At 39.1% G+C, this 21,238-nt stretch overlaps 2 protein-coding genes across 6 annotated transcripts in view; both read left to right on the top strand.

The window, feature by feature from the left end:
• LOC126375628 (protein split ends) overlaps positions 1 to 9,959 on the top strand; it is a 173,229-nt gene extending 163,270 nt beyond the window's left edge. For 3 of the 4 annotated variants that reach the window (XM_050022621.1, XM_050022623.1, XM_050022622.1), the window contains 5 exons: positions 1,640 to 1,778; positions 4,511 to 4,635; positions 5,410 to 5,509; positions 5,830 to 9,154; positions 9,692 to 9,959. In XM_050022621.1, the coding sequence (XP_049878578.1) occupies positions 1,640 to 1,778; positions 4,511 to 4,635; positions 5,410 to 5,509; positions 5,830 to 9,134 (3,669 nt within the window). In that variant the 3' untranslated portion in view covers positions 9,135 to 9,154; positions 9,692 to 9,959. Of the gene's footprint in view, positions 1 to 226; positions 468 to 1,639; positions 1,779 to 4,510; positions 4,636 to 5,409; positions 5,510 to 5,829; positions 9,155 to 9,691 lie in introns of all 4 variants that reach the window. The other variant, XM_050022624.1, reaches the window with a different exon arrangement.
• A 2,988-nt stretch (positions 9,960 to 12,947) lies between these two features.
• The window catches only part of LOC126375663 (protein Fe65 homolog), a 98,524-nt gene continuing 90,233 nt past the window's right edge, over positions 12,948 to 21,238 (top strand). The window contains exon 1 of one of the 2 annotated variants that reach the window (XM_050022719.1): positions 12,948 to 13,016. The gene's annotated coding sequence lies outside the window, so the exon portion shown is untranslated. Of the gene's footprint in view, positions 13,017 to 14,083; positions 14,280 to 21,238 lie in introns of those variants that run through there. The other variant, XM_050022717.1, reaches the window with a different exon arrangement.

Raw genomic sequence — 21,238 nt, 5'->3', positions numbered from 1 at the left:
CAAATAAGGTTTTACTTGATGATAATGGTATCTTATCATATCTTAGATTAAAATGCAAAGCGACAGGTGCTAAAAGGACCTGCATAAAATAACAGTAACAATAATATAGAGGCAGATATCATCATTTAGACTATCAATTTAGTCTTATATTCTGCCTACTTACAAAATTATAAAGCACTTAGCGATTGCCCCTCACTAAATATAACATTAATAACCTTTCCTTTAGTTACCTCGTCAACAATAATCTAAGTGAAACAAATACAAAAATCACAATGAACTGACCAGTGATAAACCAAAAACCAAAAGTGAACTTTCAAACTTTTACAATACAAAATAGTGTTGTGATGTATGTCGATGAACTGTGATTATCGATATCGATAAAAATGATGCTGTACGTCACTACGACGACGGAGGAGATGCCAGTGAAGCGACCGCCGAGGAGAAAGCATATTAGTGCCAATATCAAGGTTGGTTGGTTGTTAATCTACTGCGCCTTGAAACCATAGTGCTTATAGTATCGACTTGGGTACGGATTCTATTAAGTTTATAGATAATGCGTTGTTTCAAATGAGGCTTAATATTGAAATGCGAAGTAAGAAACTTAATCCACGTACAATAATAACTCATACATAATTATAATATGTTCATGCATAAACATGAATGTAATAATAAGACTTCGATACCTACCTATAATTGGTAGACAATCTTGATTTCAGAGGTTTTAAACACGCACGGGATATAGGGCTTTGGTATAATTTTTGGTACATGAAAGGGAAATAGAAAAGATGAAGAAATTCAGAAAATATCGCATAATATAATATACATTATATAATAATAACAACATAAATACTTTCTCAACTAAATCGATATTATTTATTTTGCAACTAGGTACCAAATGATAAGACTTTAAACCTAATTTGAAATTCAAATTCAATAACCAACAATCAATCACCTTTAAACATCTGATTACTTACTTGAATAATCCATCGTAGACTTACTTTGCATAGGTATTGCAACACTGAATAAGTCTTACAGAATCGCACGCTTCAATTGGGCCGTAAAGAAGCGTTCAATTAACTCAACATATCCGGCCTGAGCTTGTTAGATCATTACTTCCACTGTTTACCTAGTAAATGTTATTAAAAGATTGTTATCTACTGATAAAGGCATTTATTTATGTTTTCAAACACGTTTATGAACGGTTTTGATAATTATGAACATCATTATGTAATTTATTAAAGTGCTTGGTACTTGGTAGTACCACAAGGTTGTATTTTAAGGCCAACGTTTTTTATAATGCATAATATTGACGCTTTTCATATTTATTATACTTGGATACAATTGTAGACTTAATATCTACTTGTTAAACTACGTAAGAAACAAATGATTTGAAACAGAATTTATAAACCGAAGATTTTCTAAGGAGGAATTTGTTTTCTTTTAACTAGTCTTCTATGGTTTGTAAACAATAAGATTGATGATAGTTATCAAAAACAACCTATTCGAAAGAGTGTAGAATTTCTTACAGAACTGATGATTATACGAATTGTTGTATTACCCTTTATGTCCCGAACGTTTCTCTCTCTCTTTCTTACCTCACCAAATACCAACTAGACTTATATCCTCCTTCTCTTTCCAGCGGCACCATGCAGGCATTTCGCAGTCATCCTGCAGCGACGGCTCGCTCCTCAGTGTCGGGTCCTCGGAGATGGACGAGGACAGCAGCAGTGGTCACCACCACGACCACTCCAACAGGAGCGACCACTCTGACCTTTACAGTGAGTAGCATTTACTTTCTCGTGTGAGTTGTAAGGTCAATAACCGACTTCAACAACGTAGCATAAGCTCACGACTACATCCAACTACATGCATCTAAGATGAACTAAGTACCCACACTTCACCGAGCTGTCTGTTGGACCAACGCAATAGGTGGTGAGCCGTATCGCCGTCTATAATGGTCGAGCCAACAGCTTCAATGAAAACTGCACAAGTCCGGTACCGGAGTTCGAACCGGCGGTCCCCGATTGAGAAGCAAACTGGTATACCACAGGACCATAGCAGAACAGCCAAAGGCTCCTGACTTTGCTCATGTAACGACTTTCATGTTATTACTAAAGTAGTAGCAGGGACCAATAGTTTAACGTGCCCTCCGTAACGCAGGAAGCCTCACAAAGCGATTACTAGAAATCGAACTTGGACCTCCAGTGAGTGAATGACGTTTCCCAAAAACAATATAGATGGCGTTGTACAGATTTAACGTGACAATTACTTGCATCATTGCTCCGATACATAACTATTCAAAAATACATATAATATGACTGAGGCATAATATCAAAATAATTGTTGCTGGATATTTGGATCAGATATGTATCGGATTATACAGCTACCCTTTATTTTGTTCAGAATAGTAATGGGTGGAAGATGTGTTGTGCCTAGGTTAACCATTCACCAGGTCATCATTTATACCCAAAAACAGAGATAAAAGATGTATATGTCTGATATCCATAAAATTAGAAGGTTAAAGTCAACTCCGTACACCACCTTCATTGACAGCATTGTCTATGATAATATTGTCGCCGTTGGTCCCGGTTATTACTTACTGATGTAAGTACGTAGTCGTTACACGTGTCACGTCAGGGGCCTATGGCAACTCAGTAATAACCCTGACACCAGGATTGATGGGGTTGGTAATCTTAATCTACCTCACAATCCACATGATAGAAGAGAAGAGATTGTGCGTCTACTTTAACATGCTACATCGTATGACGACGATCTGCTTCTTTTTCCCGTTATGCCCATGACAAATTTTGCACCACGTCAATTCGAATGCTGATATCATTTATAACATCTTCATGTTACTATTTTTCACAATCTCTGGCTGATAAGTGTGTTACTTTTATCACGTAACGGTCAGATAACCACATAAAGAAACATGCTTTCGTACTAAATAGTTTACCTGTCCAATCTAAAGTTAATATTAAAAAAACAAAGACTTTTTTAAACGATACCTTTCGAGCCGATTCCTAGTCAATTCCACTTGATATCAACTCGCTCACTAGCCTTTGTGGTCACTTTGAGGTCGCAGGTTCGAATCCAACACAGGCCTAAACCAATGATTGTCGAATTTGGTTTCGAATTAATGTTTGGATCATAAATTATCACGTGCGCAGCGGTGAAAGAAAAAATCGTGAGGAAATCTACATTCAAAAAAAAATCCCTCTCAGCACTTTGACGTCAGCCCTCTGCATGGCATGCAACTTTTTACTTTTTTGGTAAATGGGATAGCCTGTATGTAGTTCGAGAAATTATAATGACTGCTGTTACTTTTGCGATCTCGTTTGCAATATTTAAAAACTGTATCTGCTACATATGGAATCTGAATGCTATTTATTTGTATTTATATACATTAGAAGTAAGCGTACAATTTGTCTGCCATTCGTTGTTGCAAGTTGCACAGCTCAGCCTACGACGGATAGATGTCGCCACTGCGCTGGTTTCTGTTATACTTTATTGAGGGTAGTTGTAGTTGTGTTTTGTTGGACTTCTTGACGTGCAATTATGAGAAGCATCTAGTGGCCTGCTTGTATGTAACATCTTTTACCTGTAGGTAGAACTTTCTTAAAATTGTAACACATTGTTGATAAAAAATATTTATACCCTCTTTACACTTTACTTTGAATAAAGGTTGTGATAAAGGTTGTGACATTCCTGTGACCTAACTTGTATTGGGCTGGTTTTGCCTTCGCTGGTTAGAGGGTCAGACAGGAAGTCGCTTCTGTAAAAATCGGACCTGTCAAATCTTCAGGTTAGGTAAGCGGACCGTGTGGAAAACGATATAATGCTAGGGAGACGATGACTTTTCAAGATCATGGGGATCATCACCAATGGACCTGATCAAAATAGTATACTACTTATTACATAAGTATGTCGTTTTTCGTAGCTTATAACATTAGGGTTAATACCTTTTCCGCGTAGCAATGCACATGGACGATTGCGCAATGTGATTATGAATCCTTGATACGATTTCGATACGGCTTCACTATTAGATTCAAACGTATTGATTGCTTCAACTGGCTATGTGGAGGTAGTTTAAAGAAGGGTTTCCATACTGGGTTTTCTAGTTTATTGGTAGGTGACGGAACTGGGTGCATAGAACACGTTCAGCTACTAATCTTCCCGGGCGTGTCGTAAAATCCGACAACATGTACTCGTAAAACAACTATATCGCAGTTTCTCTGGGCGACAGCTCCATCAAGTCACCATAAAATTCATCATATCCATCTTAAGTCCCTGCCCACCCCAGTAACGATTACGGCCGTGAGATTATGTATGTATAATAGCAATATCCTTACGTAACTCACTTACGTGTCCTCGTGTCATACAGAGTACTGCGGGGCGGAAGGCAAGAGGGAAACCACTGCCCTATTTTTCCCTAAAAAACGACATGGACAAGAGCGTGGATTTTGAATTAGTGATGTGATCCTTACGTCAACACCTCCTACTATTCCAGATTCGTCAGAACCGCCGACGGGCGTGGCGCCGCTGTCTCACTCCGCCGCCAAGCACAAGATGGCGGTGCGCCCGCGCAGGACGCACGGCGCGCCACGCAGGAAGAAAGCCAACCCCGTTAGTATGGTGAGGATTTTTATATCGTTTAATATTTTCAAGGTCACAAGTTCTCAGCGTCTATAGGTGATATTCCAATTTCAAGTGTATTACTATCGTCGACTACGCTGGTAGGATCGGTATCGCGGACCCAGCAGATTTTTTTTTGACGTGACTTATTGTAGATTTGCCGCAGATGGCATTAACTACTTGGTCGGACAAATGGGGAGCGCTGAAGGCTCTCACCCGATACAACGTTTAAGACAACAGGCCTGAGGGTGCCCAGTTGGGCGCGAACTTCGGCTCAGGGCGTCGTCTGAGAGGAAAAATATTTGAAAGAATTAATCTACCCTAGTGGGTCGATAGCGATAAGCGCTGAATGAGAGAAATCGTCGACCACGCCGGCGGGGTCGGTATCGCGGGCCTGGGACCCAGCAGAGGGGTGTACCTATAGATATTTAGGAAAAGAGCTATTCTAAAATCGCTTAATCATGCTCAATCATAATGTCTGGGGTTTCGGTGTTACTCTACGATGCGTGGTTACTCAGTTCATCTTGCGATAGACGTAGGTACCTCTGACTACCCTATTGGGGACATGGCTTGGGTGTTACTTCACCAAATTGTCGGTAGATCTTTCTGTACTCCTTCCAATTGTAATATTGTGTCTTTTTAAAAAGATATATCATAATAACGTCCTCAAAATAATACAAAATATATCAGCGGATGTCTGTTATCTGTTGCAAATTATATTATCAATATTAAGTAATCATTTCCTTACTAATAACATTGTCTGTCAACCTTCAGATTGCCGCTACAGCCTTGCCAATAACTCCTGAACTGAACGAAGAAATGATAAGAAGCACTACTCCTGACGTCACACGCAAAACCTCAGAAGTTGTTACTGGTAAGTAAACTCTTGCGCAATAAGTAGTACCTTTATACAACGGCATACATTATGTTAGTCGCGCAAGTACCATGGAGTTGTAGTGACATAGAACAGGCAGATCAACACACAAGCAGATGCGTCACAGTCCAATACTAAAATAAAAATAAATGCTACTCTCTTGTACATTTATTATAACAGTAAAACAGGTACCTAAAGCAAGATTGGAATGCGTGGTAGACAAATCCCAAATTCTTTATCTCCGTCTTTATACTTATCGTGGTTTCATGAAATAACATGCACTTGACACTTTCTAATGCTCCACCTATTTATCTTTCCAGAATCATTCTCTTCATCGACGACTACGAAACACGTCATCGTTAAAGAACAGCACCAGCACTTGAATCGAGAGCTGCAGAGAGTTCTGGAAACCCCCAACGATACCAAACTGAAGTCATCTTCTTTGCCGCCCGGCCTTGCCCTCAGCCAACTCGTAGGACAGTCTCCAGCGAAACTTAGCATAGCAGAGAACAACACGCCAAGATCCTCAATCAAACGAAGCAAATCCAGCACTCAAGACCAATCTCTCAGGGACTCGCCAAAAGTACACGCCAGAGAAGAAATGCAAACTTACCACTCAGAGGAACGCATGTCCAAATATCGCACGGAAAAGAAATACGCCGAAGAAACTTGCCTTGAAAAGAAATCTAAGTCAGAGAAAAAGATTGAGAATGAAGTCATAAGGTCTAAAAAAGAAGAATCATTCTTCAGCAGACTGCTCTTGCGAAAGAGTGGAAAAAAATCAAAAAAAGATCAGACTGACGGTGAAGGTCAACAGGAGGTTAAAAAGACTAAAATGGACAAATCTTCCGCTCAGTATAAAAGTGTGGATTCGGATAAAAGCGGAATATCTTACGGAGAAGCTCCGGGATACAAACCAGTCCCTGCAGAAAGGACGCATAAGACTGCTGCACAGAAGGTGTTCGCTAATCAGATGCATAAAAGGATGGACAACAAAGGTGCATACGTTCAAGACGGTGCATACAAAGACGTATACAGTGCTGCCAAAGTGTCTGGAATGGAATATAACATAACTGATCTCAAAATCGCCGAAGAAACTGACAAAATGTTGAACCAGGAAATCAAGAGTCGCTTTAGCAGGCGCGATGAATTCAGTGAGAAAATTGAAAGGGCGAAAAGATCGTCGTCAAAAGAAACCATTGATGATAAGAGGGAATCTTTCAATCTACAACAAGATAGGGCTAAGAGACCAACGTCTGTTCAGAGACTGGTCGAACCATTCTCGTCAAAAGCATTTATTAGTAACGAGCAAGCAGTAAGGGCTCAAGAGGAGAGTATGTCGCCCACTCTTGTGATCTCAGACGATGAACCACCTATAAGGGCGATGAGGATTAGAAATCAGAATGACTACGTGTTTCATAGTGGTAGCATGCCTAAGAACATACCGTATTTCAACCCAAGCATAGTTGTTTCCGACGCTCCACCGATCAAGACTATACGTCACCAAAGTTCTGAAAACGTTAAGCACATTAACAGGTCGGCAGAGCACATTTCGGACTTTGAAAAGCATAAGGTGGAACGGAAACGTGAGTCGATGCATCACACTAGCAAAACTGAAGAGTCGTTTGCCACTTCAGGAATGAGATCCCTTGGAGATGAATATGTCGAGACTCGAAGCAGCATTGGCAAGTCTCATAGTTTTCGTTATGCTTCAGAAACTACGTCGATAAGCTCTCAGGAAAGCCAAATGCCTAGTCTCCCAGCCATAGTCGGCATCTCAGAACCTCTGCTAGAAAGTTGGGAAGTTAACTACAGACGAAATGTCAGTGACAGACATGACTTCTCTAAGAGAGTATCCGCTAGAAACTATAACATACTGCATGGCAATAATGATGGCTATGACAGCCTACCAAGCACAGACAGTAGCTACTTAGATAGCTTGAAAACTGAACCTGCTGAAGACAGAAAACTGTTTACCAACAGTATCCACATAAGTGTTGATCCTCACAAGAGGGACAGCGATATTTCTCAGATTGAGGCCAAAATAGATGATATTATTAGCTCACCTAAGCCTATTATTGCTTCAATACTCAAGTCTAGTTCTTTAGATAGTGTTAAGAGTAGCCCAGAAAAGCCCATGGATGATAGAAGAAAGACAATTTCAGTAGAAAGTGCTTTAAGTCACGGTGGTAAGAATAATAATCAGAAAGATAAACATGATGCAGACAATTTTATATCGGTAACACATATTAATAAGGAGCAGATTCCAGCTAAGAGCACTGAAGCTATAAAGAATAAAAGCGAGGAGAAATTGCAGAAAACTGCTAAGCCAGGAGTCCCAGAATTCCTGAATATACAATTGAATAGAGTGGACACAAAGCCGACTACAAATGTTGTTTTGACTGCAAATATTACGCCAAAGAAACTTGACAGTCCACCAGCGGAGAAAGAACAAGAAACTGAGTACTTTAAAGGAACAGATAGTAAAATCCAAAGCGTTCAAGTGAAGAAAGAATCAATTGTACACAAGTTTGTTGAAAGTGTCAATGAAAATACACAGGTTGAAGAGAAAAGTTCTCCGATTAACATTAGAAAGTCGGTTCAGCCGATAGCTCCGTTGAGTCCTTCTACACCTAAAGCATTTTTCAAAAGAAAGTCTACTAGCGTCGACTTGCAAGATAAGTATGAGAAATCCAGGACTAATTCTATGAGCACTGATGGAAGTATAGAGAAGATATATGATAACGTTTCCATGGATCAAAAGTCCCATTCGAGTTTCGGAAGCAAGAGCTCAATTCAAAGTACAGATAGCAACGAGAACAGGACCCCTGATAGGCAAGACGAACCGGTCGTTTATCGTAAGAAACCCATATTGTCTAAGGAATTGCGTAGTGATAGGAAAAATGACGACGAGCCAGAGTTGATGAAGGTATTCGCCCGTCGGTCTCTGAAAATCAAAGATTGTGAGGTCGACAACATTGCTCAAGAAATCGCAGAGGCCAATAACGCTAAAGATGAAAACGTTGACAATGTAACAGCAACAAGGACTAAAATATTGAAAAATGAATTCAACGCTTCCATTAAGTCTAGAGACAGCGATAAAGAAAACGAGGATACTAAAGAGCAGGAAGAGAAGAGGTTGGTGGATATCGCAGCGAGGGTCAGTCAGTTCGGTGTCCCGCATTATCAGAGAAGCGTGAGCATAAATAGTGTTTCGAACAGTAACATTTCGAATCCGAAGCGAGAAAGCGCTCCCGCGTACAGAAGTGAAGTGAACAAATACAAGAAAGAGGTGTCAGACTCTACTCCCGAGAAAAGACTTCGCAACAGAACATTCCCTGACCCTTCGAATGACAGGACTGAGATTCCGAATATAAAGACGGAGGCTATGGCTTTTAAAGCTGATACGTTGTCGAAGCGGCCCTGGCAAAAGAAGGATGACTTTAGGAAGTCAGTGGAAGAGAAGCAGAGTGCTGTGATAGAGAGGGACGGAGATAAGGAGAAGGAGGAAGTTGCGAAAGAGAAGGAAGCTGGTGTGGAGGCGGAGGCGTCGCCGCAGTACAAGGGGATTCTGCAGATGAGGGCCGAGTGGGAGCGACGGGCGAAGCAAGGCATGACCAAATAAATACTGGTGCTAGGTACAAGGTAATTATGTATTTCTTCTCACATTTATTGCGTATAAACCCACAACTTCGCTAACGTTTCTGCTTTAATTGATTACTTAATTTATTATTGGTAAGCGGACCTCGTGAAACCGAACGCTATGGAGAATATGACAACTTAGAGATAATAATAATTCTAATAAGTATATTTTTCTTTTGTAATAAATAAAAGTCAACTAACACTATAATCATTATTATTATTTCCATTTATTACTTTTCTAAATCTCACCTTATGTCATATAATAAGGAATAATTATGTATAGATAGAACGGCAACTCTCCGCTCCCCACCAGCGTCTGAGCTAGGTTTACCTCACCCGCCCTCAGGCATAGTTTAATCTTCATTCGTAGGGCGCTAGCGCCAGACGTCACATACACAGATGCGCATGTACGATAACGTCAATGTGTTGTGTCTGTGAAAAACGAGGTGTTTTGTATGAAATGTCCAGGGTGTGCTTATGTTTTTAAAATCCTTTTTCTTCTTATTTGCTTACATGTAATGATTTTTTTACATGTTTCAGAATGACGGAAGGTACCACGCTGTATACACCGTAACACATAAATAGATATTATTATTAACTTAGTGATACAAGTAGCTTAGAATACGCAGATAACCGCGATATAATGTTATTATTAAAATAAAATTTACTATAGATGTCTATCTAACGTTGTTAAGACAATGTATTTTTGAGTGTTATTGCAATGAAATAGCGAATAGTACTATTTTATTAAAAATACTATAATGTATTTAACATTTCAGAACTGTGAAATACAAATTTTATTCCTATAGCTTCATGTTGTTTGATTTATCTATTCTGTCCTCCCGGTCCCATTTGGGGTAGGGGTACATAAATCGCAAGATGAACTAAGTACCCACAGCTCACCTAGCTTTCTGTTAGACTAATGTTCTCATAACTCGTTTTCACACTCAATTGTATACCAATATTTTATGTTTATTTTTATTTATTTTTTTTAAAAAGGACGTCTAGGGCCCTGTGCCGACGTTTTTCTTGCAGCTTCTTTTCCCCGGCTATACAGGTTGTGAGAAGCTGCAGTAGTTTTAGGCGGATGAGACGTTCGTTATGTAAAAATTGACGATTCAAAGTGTAACTATGTTACCTACTAAATAAAGATATTTTTGAATTTGAATTTAATGTGATAGGTGGTGAGCCGTATCGCCGTCTATAACACTGCACAACAGCATTTCTGATGATTGGGTTCCGATACATGATATAAAGTCAATTTTTAAAGACAATTTAAAATCTGTGACTAAAATTTCTCTATCAGCTCTAGTTAAAAAAATATGGCATATGGGTCCTTTAACAATAAAACACAATATTTTAAAGATGATCCTACTTTATTTCGTAATTAATTTGAAAAAACCTTAAATTTTGTGGACTTCCTTGCTGAAGATGAAGCCAGAGAGGCGTTCTGGATGCTCCAACAATAGTCAGCCATCATGTGCGCGTTTCAGTAGCCTTGATAGCGTTCCTCCATCGTACGAAGGTCCTGGTGGAATCGTTCGCCCTGTTCTTCACTTAGATCCCCAAGATTGGCAGGAAAATAGTCCAGGTGGTTGTGAAGAAAGTGTAACTTGATGCTCATGTTACATCCAAGCCTTTGAAAGTTAGTCATTAATTGTTCAATATGTTGAGAGTAATCTGAACTTTCTTGTTTCCTAAAAAATTTTGGACGACCCAAACAAACTCATTTCATGCGTTTTTCTCATTTTCTGTCATAATATCCGTAAAATTTGAGTCATTTATTAATGATCTTATCTGAGACCGATCAAAATTGCCTGGTTTTATCTTCTCTGCACTCGATTTCGCCTCAAAATCCATTGGCTCCTGTGGTGAAGCATCAGCTTGAGGTTCAGGTGGCATCTTAGGGCTCAAGATACGTCTACACGCCGTCCGAATACATGGATATTCCCATTTTTTATGATTTTTTCGGTTAATGCCAGTTATGTTCACCAAACAAAAATAGCAGTCGTCCAAGTGGTTTACGGGTTTGTCCCAGATTATAGCACTTTCGTACCTAAATCTGTTTCTTTTCTTATTTGTCCACAAACGTATAAACTCAACGCACGTTTTACATACCTTTTGCGGAATCCAAGGCTTTTTTTTTTAATTCATAGGGTGTCCAAAGTAATTTTTCTAAGCCTTATTAACGAACGCTGTCACATTTAAACGGTATTATTTAAACATAATACTCTCCGCAAATAAAGCAAAAATGATTTGGATCATTTAATCACACTCGACTTGATGATGCCATTTCAAATTGTATTAAAATATTAATATTTTTTTTATTGTTTGCAAATTAAGACTGAAACTTAGCGAATTTTGAGTGAATGCTATAAATCGTAAACAAGAGCTGTTACAAAAAAAATGAGGGTATATTTAGAATCAGCGACATCAAATTAACAAACATCATGCATCAAAAGTCAATCATCAGGCAAAAATTGCAATTTTGTTGTCCAGTGTAATGATTTTAGTGAAAACTTATTAATTAACTCATTGGTACAAGTCCGGTGCTGGTGTCCGAACCGACGCTCCCCTTTTGAGAAGTAAACCAGTGGACCACAGGGACTTGCCTCTAAATATGATAAGTATAACGCTTATTTCAATACGATTAAAAGGATCACACATTAATAATTATCTATCATCATGGTAAGTTGTTCTAGTCCCAGTACGGCAGAATTTAAACTATCAAGCGTCAACGCCATCTATTGTATTGTGCTGAAACTTGCTTGTTTACGAGTAAGACGACCCCCTGCATTCGTCACGTTGTTTAAAGTAGCAGTTCTTACAATCATTACTAGATGGCGCCCCTGCATTCTTCACGTTTTTAAAGTATCAGTTCATAACCGCTAGATGGCGCTAGTAGGTACATTTTACATAATAAAGTAAATGACAAAATTAATTCCTTTTCAATATAAGTACCTAAATAAAATTCAGTAAGTACCTTTAATGAAGCATTTTTTTGGTTATTAAAAAGTACGTGGGCCACTAGGAAATTCTGGTGTTAATCCAAATAGTACACAGTTCCCTCTTTATACTTACATTCCCTTGGGCATTCAGACACTACACATTGACGTTATCGTACACGCGCATCTGTGTGTGTGACGTCTGACGCTTATATACGACTGTAAACAGAAAGACTGAGGGTGGGGGGAAGGTTAACCTACCTTAGCCGCTGGTGGAGAGCGGAGAGTTGAGTCAACAAACCATCTTGATATGAAAGCTTAGAACGAAAATTAAAGCAAAGACCACGTCCTAATCACGTCTTAGCATGTTAATTCTGTACTTTATATAAAAATGATATGAGCGGTTAGAGTGTAGTGTTCACGACGTGGAGGTCCGAATTTGATTCCCGAAATCTCTTTAGAAGACCGTCGCTTTTAGTAAGGACATTGCAGGCTCGAACATGATTCCGTGCTTTATTTTTTTTTACTTATACAATTTTTTTTAGACAAACAGGTGATACAAGCCTGTAAAGTCCATACCAAACAAAGGACAGTCTCACAAAGTGACGTCGACAATGTCCCCGTCGCGAATCGAACCCGGACCTCCAGATCGTGAGCCTAATGCTCTAACCACTAGACCATGGAGGCTGTAATATACCTAAATAAATTTAAAAAAAAATATCGAAATCACGCGAGTTATCGTCTGCTTGTATCTGTGGCGTTATAGCGAATGTAGTGTCACATCCGAAAAAAAAATAGTAGTAAAATGAGGGTAGATACAACTAAAACACCTTCGTAATGACAACCACTCGCTGCGCAGTCATCCCGCGACCACAGTCGCTGCAACACGGCAGAAATGGCAGGAAAAACAAATTAATAAGGTAATTGTTTTTTTACTTTACTTATTTAACATTTAATCACGTACCGACAAACAGTTTTACTCATAGAATTAGAATTTGCGCTGTTTTATTATCCTGTGCGTCCCACTGCTGGGCACGGAAGGCCAGTAGGTATATGACAATAACAGTACATGCTTTGATAAGACTCTTTGCATACATCCCGCTAGGGACGGTACTGAAAAGCATCGGCGTCCGAAGGACGTAATATACGATCCCGACGACCCGATTACTCTATCCATAGAGGCAGCCAATCAACTCGCGACACCAAATACTTCAGAACCCCGACATGACCCCGCCGGCGTGGTCGACGATTTCTCTCAATCAGCGCTTATCACCATCGATCCACTAGGGTTGATTAATTCTTTCAAATATTTTTCCTCTCAGACGACGCCCTGAGCTGAGGATCGCTTCCAACTGAGCACCCTCAGGCCTGTTGTCTTAAACGTTGTACCGGGTGAGAGCCTTCCGCACTCCCCATTTGTCCGGCCAAGTAGTTAATGCCATTTGCGGCAAATCTACAAAAAGACACATTAAATGTACATTGCTGGTAAATTGCCTATGGAATTTGAGAAGCAGGAAAGCTATCGTAATTATCTGGTTTGCAGGAGTAGGTATAGTAAAAGACAGTGGGGTTGAACCGGCGACAGCGGTTCTCATACAAAATGCGCGTTAGGGCCTTTCCTACCTCATTCCTCTATTCCGTCCTTACAACCAAATCAAAACCAAAACAAATGAATCCTCTTTAGTCTATGACAGCGATACCTATTATAGGTCTTTGTATTATATAGGTACATAGGTATATTAGTCATGTGTTCCACAAACAATAAACTAACGAGCTATTAAAAACCTAAAGCCTTTAGATTTAGACACTAACTGTACCCAAAGACTGAATATAATTAAGCAATATAAAAATGCGTCTTCGAATATTCTCGTACCCTAAACTAGGGGTTGTAAAGGAACGTAGCAAAACAAGGGGTAGTTTCTACGCATGCGCGTAATCAACCCCACATTAACCATTTGTAGGAAGAGGCCACCATTTTATTTTCATTTATTTCCTATTTTTTCTAAAGGAAACGTTGTAACGCGTTAAATAACGGACAGTATTGAAGACAATTTGATCGAGAATCTACTAGTGAAGTGATTATTGAATTATATTTGACTCTAGACTTTGAAAAACACTACAACCTTACGTAATTACTTTTTTCCGTGCTTATAACAAAGTGGAAGTTTTAATCTAAGACAGAGGTAAGGTTTCATTGCTATATTATAAGTTTAATAATGCCCTAATATGTAATTTTCCTTTGCTAGTTTATAAGTCAACATTTTTTCGTTTTGTTCCTAAGGCTAAACATTGATTTTTACTTAACTTTCTCCCTTAAAGACAGTCATAGAAAGTTTTGTAAGAAAATCGTTATTCTTTGCTGTTATAACCTCCTGGTTGCACAATATTAACCACTTAGAGAGGAATATAGGTCATTCGAAGGACTAATGGATGACATAAAACCAATCACAGTCGAAGTAACCTATTTTACTATCTTGATAGGTACGTCAGTGATATGATTATACGCAATGATACTAGGTACCTACATTCACTTTGTTAGGTACGAGAGCTAAGTAAAATGAAATGCTTAACAAAAAATCAAATTCATTTATTCAACGTAAATATCATAGATAAACTTGTTGAAGGTCAATTTAACATTTTTGAATCTACGTCATTACGCAAGGTGTTATGGCTGAGGAGAAATGACAAGAAACTGCAACAGCAACACATCTTTTAAAACAATGTAGATATACATTACAAGTTATTTAATAACTAGTGGAACACTAAAGTAAGTAAATAAAGTAAGCTTCACGTGAGCTTTAAATATAATATATTTTCTGATAAATTCAAAATATTTTCTGGTATTATCTTCTTCTATCGTGTGGGTTGTGAGGTGGATTAAATTACCAACCTCATCAACCCTGGTGTCAGGGTTATTATTGAGTCGCCAAAGGCTCCTAACATGGCTCATCATTGTCTGGTATTTAAAATATCATATTATTGCTTCTGTAATATACTGGGAGTGATAAAAAAAGCAGAAAACGTTTAGATGCTTATCCTCTGGCATTTCGTGTCGTGGTTTCCAGGATATATGCCCAGTTAATAGCCATAGGCTCGCCCCATAGGTATTACATTGGACTTAAACACAGCTGCCGGGGAGTGGCTGTCTATACGCTATTCACCTCTGTCTACCAATTTGAGGATATAGGCGTGATGATTCTTTTATCACGATGGATCATTATATTATAACGGCCTCTCAGGTCTAGCGGTTGAGCGTTGGTCTCACGATCCGGAGGCCCCGGGCTCGAATCCCGGTGGGGACATATCACTAAAATCACTTTGTGATCTGTAGTTTGGTTAGGACATTACAGGCTAATACTTGATTGTCCAACAGTAAGATAATCCCTGCTTCGGAAGGCACGTTAAGCCGTTGGTTCCGATTACTACTTACTGATGTAAGTATGTAGTCGTTACATGAGCCATGTCAAGGGCCTTTTGCGGCTCAATAATAACCCTGACACTAGGGTTGGTGAGGTTGGTAATCCACCTCGTAACCCACACGATAAGAAGAAGACTATATTGTATGACATAAATTGATCACTTGTCACAAAGTTCGTCACTTCACTTGTCTCAATCACTTGTCTCGATCCAACGGATTCGTAGAAGACGCTGCAAGTTGTTGCTTCGTAGAGCACGTCAATCTGTTGGTCCCGGCTATTAACCGTAAAAGCACCTCCACCAACCCGCAGAGGAGCAGCGTCGTGGAGTATGGAGTGGCCTTCCGGTTAATCAACCAGGCAGTGGGACGTGTATAGGCTGTTTATGTTTATGTATGAGAATATTATTATACCTGGTTCAATATATGTGAGGGGGTTTGGAGAATAGTTACCTACGTCACTGCTTCAATGTAGATTACTGTAGGAGTCTTGGCTAGCAGCCAACCTAGGTAGTCAATAGCCAAGATTCTTCTTTCGCACGATAGAATGAAGGATTTTTTCCTTACCTAGTGAACACGAAGAAGTGACGCGGTCTTAAATCTTATCACATCATTACTGATATTAGACTGATAATACGCAGCCAAATTCCAAAATTTTACTTATAACAATATTTTGTGTTTTTGAAAGAACATCTAGGGCTCTGTGCGGAGATTTTTCTTGCAGCTTCTTTTCCCCGGTTATAGGTACAGGTTGTGAGAAGCTGCAATAGTTTTAAACGGATGAGACGTTCGTTATGAAAAATTGACGAATAATTCATAATCATTTATTTGTGAATTTGAATATAAGTCATTCGCCATTAAGGTATAGCGGACCTAGACGGCAAGACGGCTCACCAACTATCACGGTCTAATAGAAAGCTCGGTGAGGTGTGGGTAATTAGTTGATCTTGCGATGAATGTACCTCTGGTGGAGAGCGGAGAGTTGCAGTTCTATACGTAGTTATTCCTTATTCTATGGTTATGTTTGTTACGGAAGTGGGTTTCGGGATCGGAAGGAAACTCACTGAGTCCAAATACTTTTGCGGTGCCCTTACGCCTTACAGGGTGTCACATGTTTGTACATTATTTACTTATAAGAGCTGTAATACCATGTGACATGCAATAAATAAATAAATAAATTTCTGAGTCCAAGGAACAACGAATTTATTATTCACTAAACACACGGTACAGCTTCCGCACATTGCTTCGCGGTATAACTCCGTCACCCTCACTTAACTTTATTTCGCGACACTCGAACACACGACGCTAGTACTGCACTAACACTGCGCTTAACACTACACTTGACACTGCACTTAAATCTGCTTAAAACACTGTCCTTCACTTTCACTTTTATACTTCTTCTTCTTGTTCCTTTTGCTTTAGAAACTGAACTGTATGTATGTTGTATGTATGTTGCTTCGGACATTCTCTACTTGGCTGTAAGATTCTGAAGCGTCGTGAGTGTGTTGTCCAGCACCCAAGACACAAAGGCTCAAATGCGAATCAGGTCGCTCTTTCATACGAGCCCGCATTGTTCTTTATAATTTATTTTCTTTTCAATCCGCCTCCACGCGGTTTTTGCCCATTTATCCGTATTTAGTCTCATTTACTCTCCTTTGTCGAGGAATTGGATCCATAGAAATGTTTGTAATTGAATTCAAGACGGCTTTCGTTATTTACTTATTCATTATTTTTGTGGTTTAAAAGACAATTTCCCATAATAACGCTATAACATTCTTCTTCTCATCGTGTTGGTTGTGAGGTGCATTACTAACCTCATCAACCCTGGTGTCAGGGTTATTATTGAGCCGCCAAAGTCCCCTGACATGGCTCATGTAACGATTACTCACTTACATCAGTAAGTGGTAACCGGGACCAACGACTTAACATGCCTTCCGAAGCACGGATCATCTTACTTTCGGACAATCAAGTGATCAGCCTGTGATGTCCTAACAAAACTAGGGATCACAAAGTGATTTTGTGGTATGTTCCCACTGGGATTCGAACTCGGGGTCTCCGGATCGTGAATCCAACGGTCAACCACTGGACCACAGAGGCCGGTACGCCTAAACTACTGAATTCGACTTTATGAGTTTGAATCATGTTTGGATCGTAGATAATTGAAATCACTTAAACAGCTGGCGAGGAATGGTTGTAGGTACACTTAATAGTACATTTACCTCTGACTACCCTTTCAGGGTAGTGGCGTGATGCTATATTACGATGATAGTTTTTACGTACCTACGGTTTCTCTTGTTCCCAATAACATAAATAACAACATAACATAAACTCACGCCCGTAATCCCTAATGGGGTGGGCAGAGCCTCAAGTAATCAAAGACAACTTGCAGCTACTGAATCCGACAGAGGGATTGTGTCCTCTAACATGATGGACTAATGTTATGGGCGATAGGCTGATCCCTTATCACCATAAGGTTCATATCCAGCTTACGACATCGTATCAACAATGGCTGCAAGTTGTCTTTGTTCCCAATAATGACGTAATATACGTATAAAAGGCATTGTGTCCTTTTAACATGATGGCCCATTATAATAATATAAGCGATGGGGTGATTACCTTCAATCTCCATCATATCCATCTTGGGATATCGTATCGTCCGAATTCTGAGTTCACCTATTCCATTGGTGAGTAATCCGTATGGGCGTGTATTTATGTATGAATTTGCAAAAAAAATGTTTGATGTCTACATCATCACTAATTTAAGAGCCACAATCTTGTCGGTGTAGCACTCTCCATGCTACTTTTTTAAGGAAAAATAGGGCAGTGTGGTTTCCCTCTTGCCTTCCGCCCCGCAGTACTCTGTCTGACGCGAGTGATGGCGCCCAGAATAGTCTACTTCAAAACCGTACGACTCTTGTCCTCCGCCTCTGAATAGTACTGATTATCACCACCAGCCAGCCCCCCTCAAATTACCTTTAAATATAAATCGTCCGTAAGAATTTCAAACACACCACAACCTATTCCCAAAACATTACCAAATCAATCACAAACTCAATAGAAAACTGTCTAACTTCAAAACTCTCTCACCTGAGTCTTCAAACTCGGTAGCCAATAAATTTTAATACAACTAAATGATTATTGATGACCGTTCATTATGTAAATTTGCGGCGCGAGCCGACAAGACCCGCCAAATTTATGGTCAATTTCTCCACTAAAATTCGCTTTTGTAAAGCCTTTACACACTTACTTTTGGCAGCGATGCAAACGCGCGTTTTGCAGCAATTTTTTTTTGACATATCTTCAGTATTATTGATACTGATTCCAGGACACACCACCTACTTAATTCTATTTTAAGTTATACCTGTCATTTTCTTATCCGCCGAAAAAGAAAGGGACGGGCAACCGACAGGCAAAAAATTAACACACATCAATTTTAGTCAGAAATTTCGAACATCCCCCCAAAACTTTACATTGGCCAATAACCCGACAGAATTAAGATGACAGCACACGTCTAACGGGTTGTATATCAGCGAGATATCTATTTTATTCGCCCGGGTTATTCATTCATTCTCTTATTAATTTTAAAATTAACAGTTGTCAATCATCCGTGCCTTTTCTTTTCGGTGGATAAGAAAATGACAGGTATAACTTAAAATAAAATTGAGAGGTGTCTACAGAAATCGGGGCCAGTGTAGATTTGCCTCATATTAATTACTTGGCCGGACAAATGCGATTGCACCGCTACACCAGCTATTAACAAACATTTTTATCAATTGTCGCGATGCAGTATCGACGCTGTATCGCGTTTGCATCAATACAGACGCGCGCTAGTAGCGATGCAGACGCAGCGTTACAGTAACATAATAATAAATCAATGGACACAGAGATAGAGGCGTGCGCTACACACCCATGCGCTACTAGAATCGCGATATTGTATCGCTATTGCCACGCGGTTGTATCGCTACTGTTAGAATCGCGAGCGCTCGAGTGTTTAAATGTTGACGTATTGCGTTTGCATCGATGCTTTAAAGCAACAATATCGCTGCATAAAGTCGCCGTCTGTAAAGGCCCTAAAGTACTTTCGTAAAGTATGTTCACGTGGGGCTGGTGGTATTGTGGGTTGGACGTTTGGGAATACAATTCAGTCATGAAATCAACTTTAGTATCGATTCTCTCTCGAGTCGGAAGGTATTTTGCATAAGCATATATATAAATAATATGCTTCTATGCTGTTCTGGGAACATATAAAAAACATAGAACACGTTCAGCTGCTTCTCTTCCCGGGCATGTCGTAAAAACCGACAGAGGGATTGTGTCCTCTAACATGATGGACTAATGTTATGGGCGATAGGCTGATCCCTTATCACCATAAGGTTCATCATATCCATCTTTGGACTTCGTATCAACAGTGGCTGCAAGTTGTCTTTGATTACTTGTGGCTCTGCCCACCCCATTAGGGATTACGGGCGTGAGTTTATGTATGTATGTATGTATGTATGTATATATAAATGACTTTTGTTTATTTTTCGCATTTACCCGTGCTTAGAGAAACTCACAGAGAGAAAAATTGAGAACTCCAATTCGCAGTTCTTGTCAAGCCGGGACGACCGTGTTAACCTTTTCATAACCGGGTCTTCCTGTTCCTGCTAAATTCTTTCGATCTCTGTATGCCATTAAGCCGACGCCAGCGCTATCTATCTAGAATATATTATAAAATTTTCGATTTAATATTCTCTTTTCACAATCTTCTTCTTATCGTGTGGGTTGTGAGGTGGAATACCAGCCTCATCAACCCTGGTGTCTGGGTTATAATTGAGCAGCCAAAGGCCCCTGACACAATAATAAATATATATATCCTCACACTTCGGCACTGATGGACTACACATTTATTCTAATATTTTTGTTATTTCATTCTCTTGAGCATGTTCACCCTGTTGCTGGTATCCAACAGTATATTTGCAAAGGGATTCGGATGATTGGTCAACCGTACTTTATGCATTTTGTTAAGCTTTTCAATTTCATATGTTATCGTTGACATTTCATTTTAATATAACTTTTTTTAATCAGACATTCGAATCCTGTTATCAGTTTCGAGATGATTTTTATTTAATGGTGCTTGAATGATGCCAATGAAGTTTATATTGTTCTGGTTTACGATATTCGTAGATGACTAATCCAATCGACTACCAACATAACAATAGTAATTCTCAATTCAAATTCTTTTCCATTCAACATAGGTTAAAGGGTTGTTACAATATAATTTATGTCGCACTATGTCGCACCTTTCGGAATGCGAATTTAAAACATAATAGATTAAAATAACAAATAAAATGAAGAAATAAATTACAATAGCATTCAAATAAAGTTACACAATATAATCAATATATTCGTCAACGGAACAAAATGTCTATCTATGTGTTGTCTGTCTATGTTTTTTCAATTAAATAACTAGTCAGCTTAAATTTAAATGTCATTAATTGATTACATTGTCTAATATCTAACGGTAATTTGAAATTGAAATTTAAATATATCAGAATTAAAAATTGTACACCTAGACTGGTATGCTGCAGTGGATGTATATAATATTGTTTAAGACCTTCTTGACCTGTAGCAATGCAATAAATACATTTGAATTTGAATTTAATTTGTTATATATTTTTGGACCCATTCTCATTACACTCAATGTTCTCAACACAAAGTTAAATCCCACGTTACTATGCCGTCGAG

Source organism: Pectinophora gossypiella, chromosome 19 (genome assembly GCF_024362695.1).
Source record: "Pectinophora gossypiella chromosome 19, ilPecGoss1.1, whole genome shotgun sequence".
In the NCBI taxonomy this organism is placed as follows: Eukaryota; Metazoa; Arthropoda; class Insecta; order Lepidoptera; family Gelechiidae; genus Pectinophora; species Pectinophora gossypiella.
This window is presented reverse-complemented; position numbering and strand designations above follow the sequence as displayed.